General features: G+C 36.2%; 1 protein-coding gene across 1 annotated transcript in view; it reads right to left on the bottom strand.

Moving 5' to 3' along the window:
• Positions 1–8,665: 8,665 nt before the first annotated feature.
• The window catches only part of LOC136026688 (omega-amidase NIT2-like), an 84,540-nt gene continuing 75,449 nt past the window's right edge, over positions 8,666–17,756 (bottom strand). Inside the window, exons 6-7 of the mRNA XM_065703433.1 lie at positions 11,798–11,936; positions 8,666–8,886 (exon numbers count right to left, since the gene is read on the bottom strand). Of these exons, the coding sequence (XP_065559505.1) occupies positions 8,786–8,886; positions 11,798–11,936 (240 nt within the window). The 3' untranslated portion in view covers positions 8,666–8,785. The remainder of the gene's footprint in view (positions 8,887–11,797; positions 11,937–17,756) is intronic.

Raw genomic sequence — 17,756 nt, forward strand, 5'->3', positions numbered from 1 at the left:
ATAAATTATTTAAATGAAATTTGTATATTAATTCTTATTTGGCTAAATGGCTTTTTCTTAGTTTTGATCAGACGATTTTGAGAAATAAGGCGTGGGGAAGGAGGCCTAGTTGCCTTCCAATTTTTTGGTTACTTAAAAACGCAACTAGAACTTTTAAATTTTAAGGAAATTTTTTATTAATAAAAAATATACGTAACTTAAGAATTAACTTACGTAACAAATTTAATATTCTTATATTTTTATTATGTATACGATGGGGTTTGTACCCTCGTTAATGCTTCGCTCTTTACACTAAATCGTATGTTTTGTCCCAATTCTTTAAGAATGACCCCTGAATCAGAAAGGCCGTAGAATAAATAGTTGAAATTACTAAGAATACTTTAGCATAAAGAGCGAGGTTCTTATCTCCTCCTAAATACTTCGCTCTTTATGCTAAAGTATTTTTAAAACCCCTCATATGCGTAGTAATCTCTGTTCGTTTTAAGTTTCAATGCTACTCCTTACTTTCAATTGAAAAAACGTTTTCATGTTTATCTTTTCATTGTATAATGATAGAAAATCCTGCGCCCTTTTCATTGAATTTTTCCTCTCCCACGACATATTCCTCCAAGGAAAGATCCTCCCACGTAGCCCCCTCCCTCAACCCCACCCCCAGAACAAAAAAAAATCCCCCTGAAAACGTCTGTTCACTTCCCAATAACCATTACTGTATGTAAAAACTGGTCAAAGTTCGTAACCTGCAGCTCCTCCCCCAGGGATTGTGGGGGAATAAGTCATTCCTAAAGACATAGTTATTATGGTTTTCGACTATTCGGAACAAAATGGCTATCTCAAAATTTTGATCCGTTGACTTTGAGAAAAAATGAGCGTGGGAGGGGGCCTAGGTGTCATCCAATTTTTTTGGTCACTTAAAAAGGGCACTAGAATTTTTCATTTCCGTTACAATGAGCCCTCTTGCGACATTCTAGGACCAATTGGTCGATACAATGACCCCTGGGGAAAAACAAAAGAGCTAAGAGCTCATATGGCACTTGTGACGAGGCGAGAAGAGCTAAGAGCCAAGATATCATATGGTATGAGCTCTAACAAAATTCTATGAATCAATAGATTGATTTAAAAAGGAAAATAAGAGGCTTAATGCCGGTCAGGATTTAAAATAAGAGCTCTGAGTCACGATGTCCTTCTATATATCAAAATTCATTAAGATCCGATCACCCTCTCGTAAGTTATAAATACCCAATTTTTTCTAATTTTTCCTCTCCCTTTAGCCCCTCAGATGGTCGAATCTGGGAAAACGACTTTATCAAGTCAATTTGTGCAGCTCCCTGACACGCCTACCAATTTTCATCGTACTAGCACATCCAGAAGCACCAAACTCGCCAAATCACTGAACCCCTCCCCCCAACTCCCCCAAAGAGAGCAAATCCAGTACGATTCTGTCAATCATGTATCAAGGACATTTGTTTATTCTATCCACCAAGCTTCATCCCGATTCCTCCACTCCAAGTGTTTTTCCAAGATTCCCCCCTCCAACTACCCCCAATGTCGAAAGATCTGGTCGGGATTTGAAATAAGAGCTCTGAGACATGAATTCCTTCTAAAAATCAAATTTCATTAAGATCCGATCATCTATTCGTAAGATAAAAATACCCCAATTTTCACGTTTTCCAAGAATTCTGGTTTCCCCCTCCAACTCCCCCCAATGTTGCAGGATCTGGTCGGAATTTATAATTCCGACCAGATCCTGCGCTGCAATAACCCCCCCCCCTAATAGAGCGGATCCGTTCCAATTATGTAAATCACGTATGTAAGACTTCTGCTTATTTTTCCCACCAAGTTTCATCCCAATCCCTCCAATCTAAGCGTTTTCCATGATTTTAGGTTCCCCCACCCCAAACATCCCCCAATGTCACCAGATCCGGTCGGGATTTAAAATAAAAGCTCTGGGACACGATATCCTTCTAATGTCAAATTTCATTGAGATTCGATCACCCGTTCGTAAGTTAAAAATACCTCTTTTTTCTAATTTTTCAGAAATAACCCCCCCAACTACCCCAAAGAGAGCGTATCCGTTCCGTTTATCTCAATCATGTATCTAGGACTTGTGTTTATTTTTCCCACCAAGTTTCATCCCGATCCCTCCACTCTAAGTGTTTTCCAAGTTTTAGGTTTCCCCCTCCCGCCCTAGCCGAGTAGTTAGCGCGCTAAACTTGAAAGCCGTCCTGGCCGAGTTGGTTGGTGCGCTGGATTCGGGATCCTTTGTCTGAGAGGACGCGGGTTCGAATCCCAGTGTACCCAATTCTTCAGTTGGGACGGGGGTCAGTGGCGTGACTCTGTAAGCTTAGCCAGAGTCGACCCAGCTCTAAATGGGTACCTGGAGAAATCTGGGGAAGGTAAACAGGAAGGGTGTGTGAAAGCACAGGATGGCTTGCCCCCAACCCCCCATTGCACTTCCTGGCTGAAGGGCCAAGAAACGGAGATCAGCACCGCCGGTAGGGACTGTAAAGTCTAGTGCCGTATCCTTTACCTTTTTTTTTTTTTACCTCCCAACTCCCCCCAATGTCACCAGATCCGGTCGGGATTTAAAATAAGAGCTCTAAGACACGATATCCTTCTAAACATCAAATTTCATTGAGATCCGATCACCCGTTCGTAAGTTAAAAATACCTCATTTTTTCTAATTTTTCAGAATTACCCCCCCCCTCCCAACTACCCCAAAGAGAGCGGATCCGTTCCGATTATGTCAGTCATGTATCTGGGACTTGTACTTATTTTTCCCATCAAGTTTCATCCCGATCCCTTCATTCTAAGTGTTTTCCAAGATTTTAGGTCTCCCCCTCCAACTCCCCCCAATGTCATCAGATCCGGTTGTTATTTAAAATAAGAGCTCTGAGACACAATATCATTCCAAACATCAAATTTCATTAAGATCCCATCACCCGCTCATAACTTGAAAATACTTCATTTTCTATTTTTTCCGAATTAACCGCAAAACCCCCCACTCCACCCCAGATGGTCAAATCGGGAAAATGACTTTTTTTTTAATTTAATCTGGTCCAGTCCCTGATACGCTTGCCAAATTTCATCGTCCTAGCTTACCTGGAAGTGCCTAAAGTAGCAAAATCGGGACCGACAGACAGACCGACAGAATTTGCAATTGCTATATGTAACTTGGTTAATACCAAGTGCCATAACAAACAAATAAACACGCACCCGTGATTTGTCTTCTGGCAAAAATACGAAATTCCACATTTTTGTAGATAGGAGCTTGAAACTTCTACTGTAGGGTTCTCTGATACGCTGAATCTGAAAGTGTGATTTTTGTTAAGACTCTATGACTTTTAAGGGGTGTTTCCCCCTATTTTGTAAAATAAGGCAAATTTTCTCGGGCTCGTAACTTTTGATGGTTAAGTCTAAGCTTAATGAAACTTATATATATATAGTCGATTTCTTTTTCCATGTCAATGACTTATTTATCCGTGTCTTTGACTCCCCATGCTAATCAAACAACTCCTATCGGTCATAACATGGAGTCAAATCGTGATAGCCTAATTGCATATTTCGATAAAAAGGCTCATAAAGCCTATGGTGTTTTTAATATCTTGTAAAGCACGTTTTAACCACAGTACTTGTCCATGTTTTCACACCCCTTCTTGATATATTTCAACTAATGTTTCTAAAACTATGCAATTTTTTACGCGCTAATAGTTTTTGATGAGCATATTTAAAATTGGTACATTTTACATATTAAATCAGCATAATTAATAAATAAAATAGTCATTCTTTAGATTCGCAGCTTTTATTAACACTAACAGTTTTATTAACTTCACTAACAGTTTGTTACTACGAACTGTTAGATCCAAGGCTCTCTTAAGTATGAGGGAGTCCCTCATAATAATCCCTCCTTCAATCCTCGATAACTAATCCCTCCTTCAATCCTCGCTTTTTGCATTCAAGTTTACTATTCGCATTGCAATGTCCCGGGAATAATAATTTTCCACGAAAACGTATACATCGCCAAATATACAACAGAAGGGGAGGAGGGTAGTTTGAATTATAAAAAAGGAATTACAAGTACACAGTTCCACGGTTTCAGAGGTAAGCATTTCAAACGAATCTTTTCACAGAGAGGTTTCCCATGGAAAATGGCAGGGGATCCAAGGAAGCATAATCAAAAATATATTTAAAAAGGAAATTTAGATAAACAAAGCTCCTGGTAGCACTTACCCCATCCCCGTCCTGGGAAACTTTGTGACGGCACTCATGGTGCCCTCCATCACTCCATAATTTGTGCCGGTAAGTACATACCTGCAATATTTTGTATTAAACTGAAAAAGAAACAGCAATAAGAGCCATCACCTCGCAACACCCTTTTTGCGGGATTAGTCCAAGAACATTCCCAATAATAGCCCAACGTGAGGCATTACTGCAGCAGACAAATTGTGCGTCATGAAATGGCAGAAAACGCCACTTTGCTGTGACACAATTTGCTAATGCTTAAAAATGAAAATAGAAATTTAATTTCCGTTCGAATGAGGTTTCTCCTGATTTTCTAAGACCATCAGTTGGATACAACCCCCCTGGAAAACAAATAAAAACACATCCGTGATAAGTCTTCAAAAAAAATGCAAAATTTTACTTTTTTTATATATAGGGGCTTGAAATCTTTGCGATGTGGTTATTTACTCATTTAATTCCCAAGCTGCTCATTTCCTTTTAGACTCGTAGGTTTTAAAGATTAACATTAGATATTAAATTCTTAGGCTTGTAACTTTTGGTGGGTAGATTTAATTTCTTATAAATTTTACACATTTAGAATCTACCCACATATATATATATATATATATATATATATATATATATATATATATATATATATATATATATATATATATATATATATATATATATATATACCTCGTTCTTTTTTGTATTTATTCACTTATTTCAACATCCCCTCCCTTTTTAATGTTCCCCTTAGTTTTTTCTAGCTTGTATTTGTTTAAGTTTAGTTTGACCAGTTTATATCTTTTTATTTTTTTAATTGACTTTTTAAAGTTAAATTATTAACTCACAAATCATTTTTCATTATGATTTTTCTTTTTCGTTGTTGTTTTTTGCATTTTTGCCAGCTTTTGCTAACCATAGGAATTGTCAACTGCAAAGTCTGAATTCGGCCGTTTATAGGCTTGTGATAAAGAATTATTTGAAATAAATATCTTATCTATCTATCTTTACAACAGAATTTGAACTTTTTCAACAAGAAGTCAAGAAAATGCTCTTTTCATAATCTTTATTTTAAAAATCAAATAAAGCTGTTTAAAAGAAGAGAGGAGTTGTCATGTTTACCGAACCCCTGCTCTTTATGTTTAAGCTCAACTTTTTTCACAATGCTTTGATATTTAAAAACAATTTTCTTTTTGAAAACAGCAGTTTTCAAACAGTTCGTGGTAACGAACTGTAGTAGTACATCAAAGGAATCGCATTTTAATGCTGATTTTAAATATATAAGTTTCATCAAGTTTAGATTTACCCATCAAAAGTTACGAGCCTGAGAAAATTTGCCTTATTTTAAAAAATACGGGGAAACACCCTTTAAAAGTCATAGAATCTTAACGAAAATCACACCAACAGATTCAGTGTATCAGACAATTCTACAGTAGAAGTTTCAAACTCATATCTATAAAAATATGGAATTTTGTATTTTTTGCCAAGAGACAGATCACGGATGCGTGTTTATTTGTTTTTTGTTGTTGTTTTTTCCCAGGGGTGATCGTATTGACCCAGTGGCCTAGAATGTCACGATAGGGCTTACCCTAACGGAAATTAAAAGTTTTAGTTCGCTTTTAAGTAACCAAAAAAATGGAGGGCACCTAGGCCCCCTCCCACACTAATTTTTTTCAAAGTCACCGGGTCAAAATTCTAAGATAGCCGTTTTATTCAGCATAGTCGAAAAACCTAATAGCTATGTCTTTGGGGACGACTTACTCTCCTACAGTCCCCGCTCTTTACGCTAAATTGTTTTTACTGCATTAAAAAGTAGAGTTCAGAGAAAGAGTCAAAATTTAGCGTAAAGAGCGGGGCGTTGAGGAGGGAACAGGCCTTTTCATATGCGGAGTAATTTCTGATCGTTTTAAGTCTTAATGTCGCTCCTTACTTTCAGTTAAAAAAAACTTGTTTTTTTTTTATTGCAGTAAAATGAGAAAGGAAAGGGTTGTCCAAACGTATTCCTTCAAATGAAGAAAGGTCAGGAGTTATCCCCCACTCTACTTACCTGAGGCACCTCTTACGGAGAGTTTAAAAATACTGGCCTAAAAACGCACTTCTTGAGGGTTCACATATCTCCCAACCCCTTGACTGAAATACTCTATAACTGCTAGTCCTACTGGATAAACAATATATAACAGTGGTAGACATAGCTCGACTGCTGCACGTATACAGTACTATTGTTTCTTGCAACCGTTTGTCTGCAGCAGTTCTTTCACTGTTCCCCAGATTTTAGGGAGATTACCCGAACTTTTAGACCTTCCCAAAAGAAAATTTCGTTACCACCTTGATTCCCCGAAATTCTGTGGAAAATTGGGGCACCTCCGAATATTTCCTCTAAAATATGATTTACTTCTTCTTCGAGACAAAGTTTCGATAAGCACCTGTGAAACTCTAACTCTATACGAGAATGGTTTTCATTCTTGCATCTATAAAATATTTTATTTATTATGTTCTAATTTGCCTCGACAAACAAAATGATAAATAAACAATGCACCCTCGCGCATACTTCGTAAACCCATTCACTTCGGGTATTCCACAACTCACATCAAACAAATTTGTATATATCACAAACTAAAACTAAGCAATCAAACCAGTAGCCCTAGAATTGGGGGAGGAATGTCGGAATTTTTGAATCTTCAAAATGAAAATACGAAAAGGTACCCCTCAAAAATCCAGCGAGGGACCTTTTTTTTTAATTTCTAATTAAAATACAATGTAAGGTATTTTCAAACCTTGTAGGGACTAATTCCCACTTCCCCACATTTTTGTCAGTTTCAAATCCTATGCAGAGGAGAAATAACTAAAAGTGTTGGATTATAAGTCTGGGGAAAATTAAGATGAGATAGTTCAACTTAAATTTATACGAACATTTTAGGATAGTACTTCATATTCTACGTTGCGATGTTAAGGGTAGAAGTAATGTCAATTTAGAGATTGTTTCTATGGAAGATTTTTTGTATCCCCTCCCTTCACACTTGCATTGTGGGGGGCAAGTATCAAGACTTCTAGACATTTCACGTTTTCTAGGTGACAAACGCTACAAAATGTAATAAAGCTCTCGGAGCTGAAAATTATAGAACAGGCAATAATGATGGCATTGATACCCATCGGATGTACTATCACAGCGCCTTTATTACTTTATTGACCGTCCTGCGAACCAAAGTTTGCAGTCGGCACACCAATTTTGGACACCTTTATATTTCTTGAGTGCCGAAGTTAGCAGGTTTCTGCCACAAATTGAGATCTACAAAGGCCAGACCCGGGAACTGAACCATTAGCTTTAGCGTTGTTCGCCAACAAGTTTAATTCATGCTTGGATTTTATCAAAGAACACTGAGAAGCCGTCTTAATGGTGACAAGCTGGAGTCATACAAAAAAAAAATTAAAACCTGATGTGCGCCAACTTTCCAAGAACAAATAAAGATATTGGGTTGCATGAAGTGTTTGTCAGTCTTTGCCATATTTTTTTTTTATCAATCAACAAAAACTTTACTAAGTATAAAATCAAGTTTCACTCACTGCACCCATAATTTTCTGAAAGTCCAAAATAATAACTAAAGTTTACAAAAATAGTAAAAGATTTAGCTCTCTTTAATCGTCCTATTGTTCATATTTATCTCTTTGGCGCAAAAGTTTCGCGACAACTGGCCTGTAATAACGCATATTTTTCATGGACTGCAAATACTTTGTAGGATCAATGCACCACTGTTCGCCAGTATGGGGCCTAAAGTTGCTAAGCAATTTAAATAGCTACAGCTACTGCTACTGCTACTGCTAAGCAGTAGCAGATTTTTTGTATCCCCTCCCTTCACACTTGCATTGTGGGGGGCAAGTATCAAGACTTCTATACATTTCACGTTTTCTAGGTGACTTTATTTAAATTTAAATAGCCTCTGAATAGTTCTAAGCCGATTCTTTATCTCAAAACTTCTGCTCAGTAGTATTTTGGCCCGGTTTGGGCAATAAACATAAAACAAATCACTAAAAATACAGAAAATTTCACTTGTTTACAGAGAAGTTCAGCCAGAAGTTAAACATTTCTTCCGACACGTCTTACACACTTAGGAACAGGGTAGCTCACTACTTTCGGCCGAAGTTTTTTACTTAACACAAATTGGAGACTCTTACAATCAATGGTCTATATACTCCTTAAAAAAACTGTTTGGTTCTCAAGTTAGTGACAAATTTTCGGAAATTTCAATAGAAATTTGATTTCAATTCATATTTTCACCAGGACGAAATTCGACACCTTGGAAACGATAATTGATAAAAAAAAAAAAAAGTTATCGGGAATTAAACTATATTTCAAATTATTTGGGTTTCAAAAAGTAAAAAAAAAACAGATAGCAAAAGTGTACGTTCGGCAGCCTGCTTCTGGTATCACACATTTACAAAGTTTTTCATCTGTTTAGATAACATATATTTTAACACCAAACAAATTGCACAAAATTAATTCAAAATGATTCCCTACTGGATTAAAAGGGTACTTCGAATATATCAGTGATTTAAAATATGTTTAAGATGACTTTTTGAACTTTTCAACTGTCTCATACATATCCAGCCTTTTTTGCTTGGAGATGGGAATTTGATTTCTCACGTCTTCGAGGAAGTTTAAATCTAGAAAAAACTTAGATTAATAAAAAGATAGAGGCAATAGATTAGCAGCCCCCCTCCCTACTCAATAGGGTTCAGACCAATTAACACAAAGCTTAACTACTCATGTAGAGGTGAAACTATTGAAGAGAGCACAAGAAAAACTGTTTGTCACTACGGAAGGCTTGGCTCATTTCCATTTGATGGGCTTATTTTATGTGTAGGATTGTTTAAAACATAATTTTAAATTCGTTCAGACAAAATATCTTCTTAAATACCTTGAAAATAGAGTACGTTCTGAATGTTTTATGACAACATGAAAGAATAAAATCTAAATACTAATCCAGCTTTCAGCAAAAACATGTATCTTTAAAACAACAATACTTTCGTCACCATTTTAATACCATTTGGTTCAAAATTACAAAAATTGATAATAAATACAAATAGTTTCTCCTTAGTCATTTTATTTATTTATTATTACGAATTGCGGTAAGCATCAATGCTTGTCGCAAAAACACAAAATCATAATACTAATCTAAAGTAAATTGGCACATAGGGCACCCATATTTATTCCCTTGAAAAATATTTAACTGACTGGTCTCCTTCACCGATGGCCCTGCGGCAGATAATGAATCCGGGCCCCGCTACTACCGAGCAGAGATTAACCCTCTGCATTACCGAAGGTGGGAAAATTGACAGCTAAATAAAACTTCTGAAGCGTCAATTTTTGAGCAACGTGTTCAGTTTTCACTACTACTACTGCTTCTACTACTAACAAAACCGCAGCACAAAGCTACATGAGATCAAAAAAGCTACATACTCTGCTCTTCCATCCTAATCTATTCAAAGCCTCTCCCTTTACAACCTCCCAAGAAGTTCCCACCTTCCTTAAATCTTTCCTTACGACATCCTTCCACTCTACTCGGGGAAATACCTTTATGCTTATAATTTATGCATACTCAAAATGCTATATGTTCTTTATGACTAACTGTCTTTAATGGACTCGCCCTTAATATGTTGGGCGCAGAATCCAAACTTTCCTACATAGCGAAAAAAGCTTAGGATTACTAGTTATAATATATTTTAGTTAAAATATATTTTTTATATAATCTATTCTAAATAAAAAATTTTATTTGGAATAAATGGAAACCTATTTTTTGAGCAGATTTTAAGAAAATGAATTGTTGCCGAAAAAGAAAAACAACTGATAACAAAACAACATTAGATTTTGAGACATCTGTATTGTGTTTCGTGGATTTGGAACTTTAATTCTAACTGCCAGACTACGGAGTATACGACAACTTTGGTAAAAATAAAAAATACACACTTAGTGTTTTTTTTATTTTGGACTTCTATGCTGACGTATTAGTTTCGGATTTTGATCAACAGCCTCAGAAATCTTCAAATTTCTGAAATGAGGACCAGATCCTATCTGGCGAAATATCTACTTAAATCTTTCGGCCATTTTATACTCAGTTGAAAGCGTTGCACTCTTAATTTTTTCCCAGATATCTGTTTTTCTGTATAGAGCTCCATATTCTAGCCCCATTCATATGCCCCACATTCTATGTGGGGCATGCCCAACATTCTATCCATATTCATGCCCTACATTCATAGCCCCATATTCTAACTCTGCTGTCCACAGAAACAGAAATACTCCCGACGAATCTTTGTTTGTGAAGATTACAATTTCCATTTCCAAATGACCTCCAAATGGACAAACCAGATGAGTTTTTGTTCTTTGGTGTTCGTTATTCTCCGGATTAGTTGGTGTTTCTGGAAGCTGACTATGATCAGAGCAATCTATATGCAAAAATGGAACGAGATACAGATTATATAGAGTTCTCTGGCTTTCTTGGAGTTTTCTTGTCCTTAAATGAGGACGGAGTGACCAAAGCTAAGTTTTAATTTGTGGAGGCTAGTATTTTTCGATTATAGAAACATGGATAGTATAAACCTCTTGACATACTGAATCTGATGGTGCGGTTTTCATTAAGACGCTTGACTTTTCGGCTTTTTCCCCCTTTTTTGAAAATCAGGCAAGTTTTCTCAGGCTCGTAGAAGCATAAAAACCCAATTTTTTTGACGTATCAATTGTTATCAAGATTTTGTTTTTTAGAGTTTCGATTACTGTTGGTCCGACTCACTCCTTACTTACAGTTTGTTACAGACATTGATGAAGAATATGTAGAGTATTTTTCTTGTTTTTTGATTTCCATACAGGTCCGCTACAAATATCTTTAGATGTAGGGTTTCTGAATCCGGACACAGGTATCGAAGGGCCTTCACTTTAATGCTAGATCCGCACTAAAACCCTATCGTTCATGTAGACCCAGGAGAAAAAATATCCAATGTTGGACTTCGGAGCATAAATTCCAAAGTGAATCGAGTTTTGGGATTGGGTTCACCGTTTTAAACTATATAATTACATCTCTAGAGTACAACTCGTTGAAACCTCCTTCTGTTTTTGCTGGCAGCTTAGTTATCATTCACGTCTGGCTTTAACCTTAATCTTAAAGAAATCTTGTTGCGTTGTCTGGGACGAAGACAGGCAAAACTTTTTATTAAGAGGCTTTAGTAAAATGGACACTTGGTAGAAGCTGATGTCCTTGACCTCGTGGAATGGTCCAATAGAGCAGTTATCTCTATATTTTTGAAGCTCAAGCAAGCGCTTGAAATCTGTAATAACAACAAAATTATTTATTTCTTTGTTATACAGAGAAAACTAAAATTTGACATTTCAGTGTGTGGTGTATATCCTTTATACGGCGTGTTAAGTCTTAGAGGAATAAAAAACTGATTTAAAACTTAAAATTACTACCTTGAATGTTTAATCTAGCAAACCTAAAAGGGATAAAATAAATATCTTTACAGCTGGAAACATAAGAAAATGACCCAAGAAAGTCCCTTTTCCTAACAAATACGTTATTCTTACCAATATCAGCTTGAGCAATTCCCTCTTTTTCATCGGTTTCGGCAATGATTGTTCCCCATGGGTTGACAATAGCAGAATGGCCCCAAGCCACGTAATGTGCAGTTGGACATCTGGCAGGAGAGGCTCCTACTACATAAACCTAGAAAATATACCTGTAGCTACTTTAAGAAGGATATTTTTATATAAGAAGGATTTAAGAAGGATTTCAAGGATGTTTCCTATTTGCTATATTTCTACTTCTATATTTCAAGCAAAATGAGTCCATTGGTCCCGACAAAATAAAACTAAATTTTGTTAGTCATTGATTCTAGATTTTGGTACCAGGTCATTTTCAAACCGTTACACGTGCAGTTTTTACTGTTTTGGGAAAAAATAGCAGGAAAGAGAGAGTAAATCTTGTATTGGGTACCTGCCCACTGATTTTGTTAAAGAGTTGTGATTATTTCTTAAAAGATAAGAGATAACAGACAAGATTGGGAAAAAAAATGGATACTCAATCTCAAGTCCCCCTCTGAAGAGTCTCATTCTCGGCGTGAAAGTGTGAACATCCAAACCCTGAGGATAAACCCGTTTTAATTGGATATACCACAAGTGCTATAGCTTACGTTGTCGTTAAGACCAAATTAAATTTGAAGAAAACAGTTAAAATATGTAAAATTTGACCAGGTTTAAACTGATCTCGATAACTTAAATGTGAATGACGATCTTTAGAAATTGAGACAACCGTTGGAAGTATGGCTGACCCAGATGAAATCACTTTCACTCAAGAAAAAAATGTGTCTAAATTGCTTGCCTATCTGAAAGAGGCAATCAAAGAGCATAGAGTCAGTGGCGGTAAAAGAAATGCTTCCATTATCTGTGATAGGATCGGTGAACTTTCCACTTTCCTAATAGAAGAGAATGCAACATTACTGCGAAGAGATAATGACAGACTTTCTGAAATTTCAAGGCTAGAAAAGAAAACCTACTTCTCAAGTCAAATCCCCTTCCTTTCTCATCACCCATTTCACCAAGATCGCATATCGCTTCATATGCGAGCACTGTTAAAAGTCCAGAGAAGCATTCGGTTATTCTTGAGCCCCTGACATGTAATACCAGTCAAAACCATCGTGGAAAAGAAATTGCGAAAAGTGAGGTAAGAAAAATAGTTTCCGACCTGGGGAAAATGATCCAGGATAGTGGAAAAAGCTTTTCTGTTTTGAACACTATGCCTGGAAGGAATGGGAAAATAATCCTTGAATTATCCTCGCAAGAGGATGCAAAAAAAGCAGTTCAAGTATTTGAGGAGAAATCGGAAATGACCAGATATAACCCCAAGCAACCAATAAAGAAAAGACCAAGGATGGTAGTTAGAAATATTTCTTGTTCAAAAGATATTGAACAAGTAAGAACCTGTTTTTTAAATAGCAACGCAATTATAGCCGAACTGGAAAGTCGAGAAGAATTTTTCAAAGTAATTACATTGCTTCGAAAAAGTGAAGACTCGTCCGACGTTGTGCTAGAAGTTTCCCCGAAGATAAGGAATCAAATAAAAAATCAAAGAGGTGTCAAACCGGTTTTATGATAAATGATTGTACTGATTATATATATTTGCAGAGATGTGGTAGGTGCTGCTTATATGGACATAAAAGTGCCGAATGTAAAGGAACTACTGTCTGTTCTTATTGTAAGGGGAACCACGAGTACGGAACATGCGATGCAACGCGTCCATACTGTCATTCTTGTCACGTGAAAGGTTTGAAAACGGATGGCCATGCATCCTATGATATAAACAAAAATGTCCCACTGCTCAAAAATTAAAAGAGATTTTGCAAAACCGCATAGATTATTCTTTTGACTAACATTCCTTCGACAACCGTCCGTTTGAAGTTCTTGCAGAAAAATCTACAACATTCATATGCAGCACTTTTAGAATTATATAATATCATGGATGAATTGGACCCCGATGTGGTACTCATCCAAGAACCATATGTGAATAAGCAGTCCAAAATTATTTCTGTGCCAGTTAATTATATGTGCTACTATAAAATAGATTTAGAAAAGTTTTTTAGTGCTGCTATATTAATTAAGAAAAATCTAAAATCTGATAGTTGTGCCCATTTATCTTCAAATGAATGTGTTATTGCGACGACATATTTTAGAAGCAAAAAAATAACTGTGTGTTCTGCCTATTGTCCTCCGTCAGGAGCCTCCCCCTGTGACAGCGTTTCATCAATTGACAAGTTGAAGAACCGTTCATCTTTAGTAATTGGTGCTGACGTCAATGCGCGCAGCCCCTTGTGGTCGGAAGTTAACAATGCCGATAAACAATGCCGGTATTTACAGTTTACCCGTTTGTTCACGGGAAGATATAGATGTTATAGTTTCCAACCTGACAAATTTAATACAAAAATGAACTGAAAGTTCAACCCCCAGAAAGAGCTATTGTAAATTATCTAATTATAAACGATGGTGGAATTATGAGATAACCCAACTCCGTAGAAATTTTGTAGAGCCGATAGAGCTTACAAAAAATATTAGAAGTCCCGAATTAGAAACGAAAATGTTTGATGCCAAAAAAAAAAACATTATGGAAATGCAATCAGAAAAGCTAAATTTGATGATTGGGAACGATTTTGTGCTGAACAGGCAAGTGTAGAGTCTTGTAATACAATTCATAAAGTCTGTAGCTCAAAACCTCCCCCTGTACTACCTATTCATATACAAAAAAGTGACGGGTCCCAGACCTCTTCGTATGCTGAAGCTGGCGAAGAACTGTTAAAGAAGTGGTTTCCGAGTGATGATTTATAAAGCGAGAGTTTCTATCATAAAAATATAAGAAATAAAGTGAAAGAAAAATTAAACTCCTGTGAAGGAGTCCCTGAACCTGTTGCGCTAGATTCACTAGAGGACATAATAAAGTCTTTAAAACCACTGAAAGCTCCTGGCCCGGATGGAATTGTAAGTTTAGTCATACAGAAAATTTTTGAAATATTATCTCCAACGCTGTTAAAAATCTATAATGCATGTTTGTCATTGAAGCATTTTCCAAGAGTGTGGAAGGAGTCAAATGTAATCGTTCTTTTGAAAAGAGGAAAAATCAAACGATGGTACATCTTCATCGTATAGGCCTATTAGCCTTTTGTCACACCTTGGAAAATTTTTTGAGAAAATAATACTGAATAGAGTTTTTGAGACAAGCCTTGAGAGTGAATGGGTATCAAACGAACAGTTTGGATTTGTTAAAAGCATATCAACAATAGGCGCTATAGATAAACTGGTAACGATAGTTGAAAATGATCAAAAATCAAAGCGTTACACATTAAGTTTATTTTCTGATATTATAGGTGCTTTTGATAACGCGTGGCACCCCGGAATTTTGTAAAAATTGGTTGAAAAAGGTTACAATTTATCGTTGATTAAGATTATTGAAAGTTATTTAAGCGATTAAATAAAAAAAAACTAATTTTTTTAGCTGAAAGTAAGGAGCGACATTAAAACTTAAAACGAACAGAAATTACTCCATATATAGAATGGGTTGTCCCCTCCGCAATCCCTCGCTCTTTACGCTAAAGTTTGACTCTTTGCCACAGTTCTACTTTTTAAAACAATTAAAAGCTTTAGCGTAAAGAGCGAGGGATTGCGGAGGGGACAACCCATTCTATATACGGAGTAATTTCTGTTCATTTTAAGTTTTAATGTCGCTCCTTACTTTCAGCTAAAAAAATTAGTTTTTTTTTATTTAATCAGCATCAAGGGTTGCAACAAAAAGTGTTTAATGTGTAACACACATTATATTATCTTTTGCAAACTGATAGTTCCCTAAATAAATTTATTTTGACACAAAACATACAAGAGTCCGTTATATTACTACTACTACTACTGCTAATAATAACTCACTGCAGCACCAAGTCACCTGAGGCCAACAAAGCTACGCACGCTCCTCCTCCAACCTAATCTATTTAAAGCCTCCCTCTTTACACCCTCCCAAGAAGTTCCTATTTCCTTTAAATCTTTATTTATGACATCCTCCCAGCCAGACAAGGACGATCTGTTTTCCGTGTAGCCCCAGACGGTTGGCCAAAAAGGACAATCTTCGGTAATCTGTCATCCTTCATCCGTAGAACGTGGCCTAGCCATCTCAACCTTTCTTTCATTATAGCCCCAGAAAGCGGGATTGAACCACACTTTTCGTACAACCTACTGTTTGAAATACGGTCAGTCAGCCGGGTACCCAGAACAATCTCTAGGCAATTTCTCTGGAAAACATCTAGTAAATTTTCATCTGCATTTCGGAGAGCCCAAGCTTCAGAGCCATATTTGACCACTGTCATCACTGTAGCTTCCAATATTCTAATCTTGCTTTGTAGACTTATCTTTCTATTCTTCCAAACTTTTTTAACTGTGAAAAAACACCCTGAGCCTTAGCTATTCTACTTTTAACATCTTTACTGCTCCCACCATCTTTACTAATAATACTACCAAGGTAACAGAAGCTCCCAACCTGATCAATCTTTTCGTTACCTAATGTCACCTGTTCATCTTCACTTATTCCTAGCCTTAGTGACTTAGTCTTCTTAACATTAATTTTTAAGCCTATTTTAGCACCCTGAACTCGTAAAACCTCTAAAAATTCATTCATTTTGCTCACACTCTCATCTAATATGCTTAAATCATCAGCATAATCTAAGTCCAGGAGCGTTCTTCCTTCCCATTTGATTCCATGGTCTCCAATTGCCTTTCATGTGCTCCTTAAGACGAAGTCCATCAAAATGATCCATATATAGGGGGATAGAACACAGCCCTGTTTAACTTCTGATTTAATACAAAACCAGTTGCTAGCCTCATTTCCAACCTTAACCGCAGCAGCATTGTTCTCGCACTTAGCGCAAATCACTTTAATGTATTTTTCTGGTAAACCATATAACGATAAGACCTTTGTTAACGCTCTTCTATCAACAGAATCGAAAGCTTGCTCATAATCGATAAAACTGAGGACCAAAGGTGTTTGACAACGAAGGGACTTAAGGTTTCAATTTTCTAGATAGACTGTAAACTTGCCATATTTGGTATTTTGGGGAAGGATTAAACTGAGACATTTTCTTTAGGTGTAATGAGCATAAGGAGTTGAGGATAAATTTTGCCCTATCAGTAATAGCGGTCTGGAACTTGCAGCATTAAAATAGGTTGAAGAATTAGGCCTAGTCCTTATTATGGCTTTTTCAGGCAAAATCGCCCCTTTTTTTCTTTTTTTTTAGCCAGCCCTGGTCTCCATTGGTACAATTTAAAATTCAAAAAGGTACATTAGGCACATTTGATATGATTTTTTTTCTGAAAGCCTTTTTCTGATGATCCCAAATGTATTTTTATTTGGCCGATTTCCCCTGAAAAAGCCGCAATGAAGACATGGCTTTGTATGCAATTTTATTCAAAAAGCCCTGGAGGCCTGTAGACAGAAATTATCTTTAAATTTTCAAAATAACAGTGTTTATTAAATGATTAAAGTCTGTGTTGTTTAAATATTTGTGTAGCGTGTAGGCTATCAAACAGTTCGTGGTAACGAACTGTTGCAAGGAGCGACCCGGCTCAATAGTAATCGAAACTCTAAAAAATGGAATTTGGTACCAAAGGCTACATCAAAAGAATCGCATTTTAATGTAGATTATATATATATATATATATATATATATATATATATATATATATATATATATATATATATATATATATATATATATATATATATATATATATATATATATATATATATATATATATATATGCATATATATAAATTTCATCAAGATTCGTCTTACCCTTCTAAAGTAACGAGCAAGAGAAAATTTGCCACATTTTAGAAAATAGGGGGAAACACCCCCTAAAGCTCATACAATCTTAACAAAAATCACAACATCAGATTCAGCGTGTTAGAGAACACTATTATAGAAGTTTCAAGCTCCTATCTACAAAAATGTGGAAT

Source organism: Artemia franciscana, chromosome 4, assembly GCF_032884065.1.
Source record: "Artemia franciscana chromosome 4, ASM3288406v1, whole genome shotgun sequence".
In the NCBI taxonomy this organism is placed as follows: Eukaryota; Metazoa; Arthropoda; class Branchiopoda; order Anostraca; family Artemiidae; genus Artemia; species Artemia franciscana.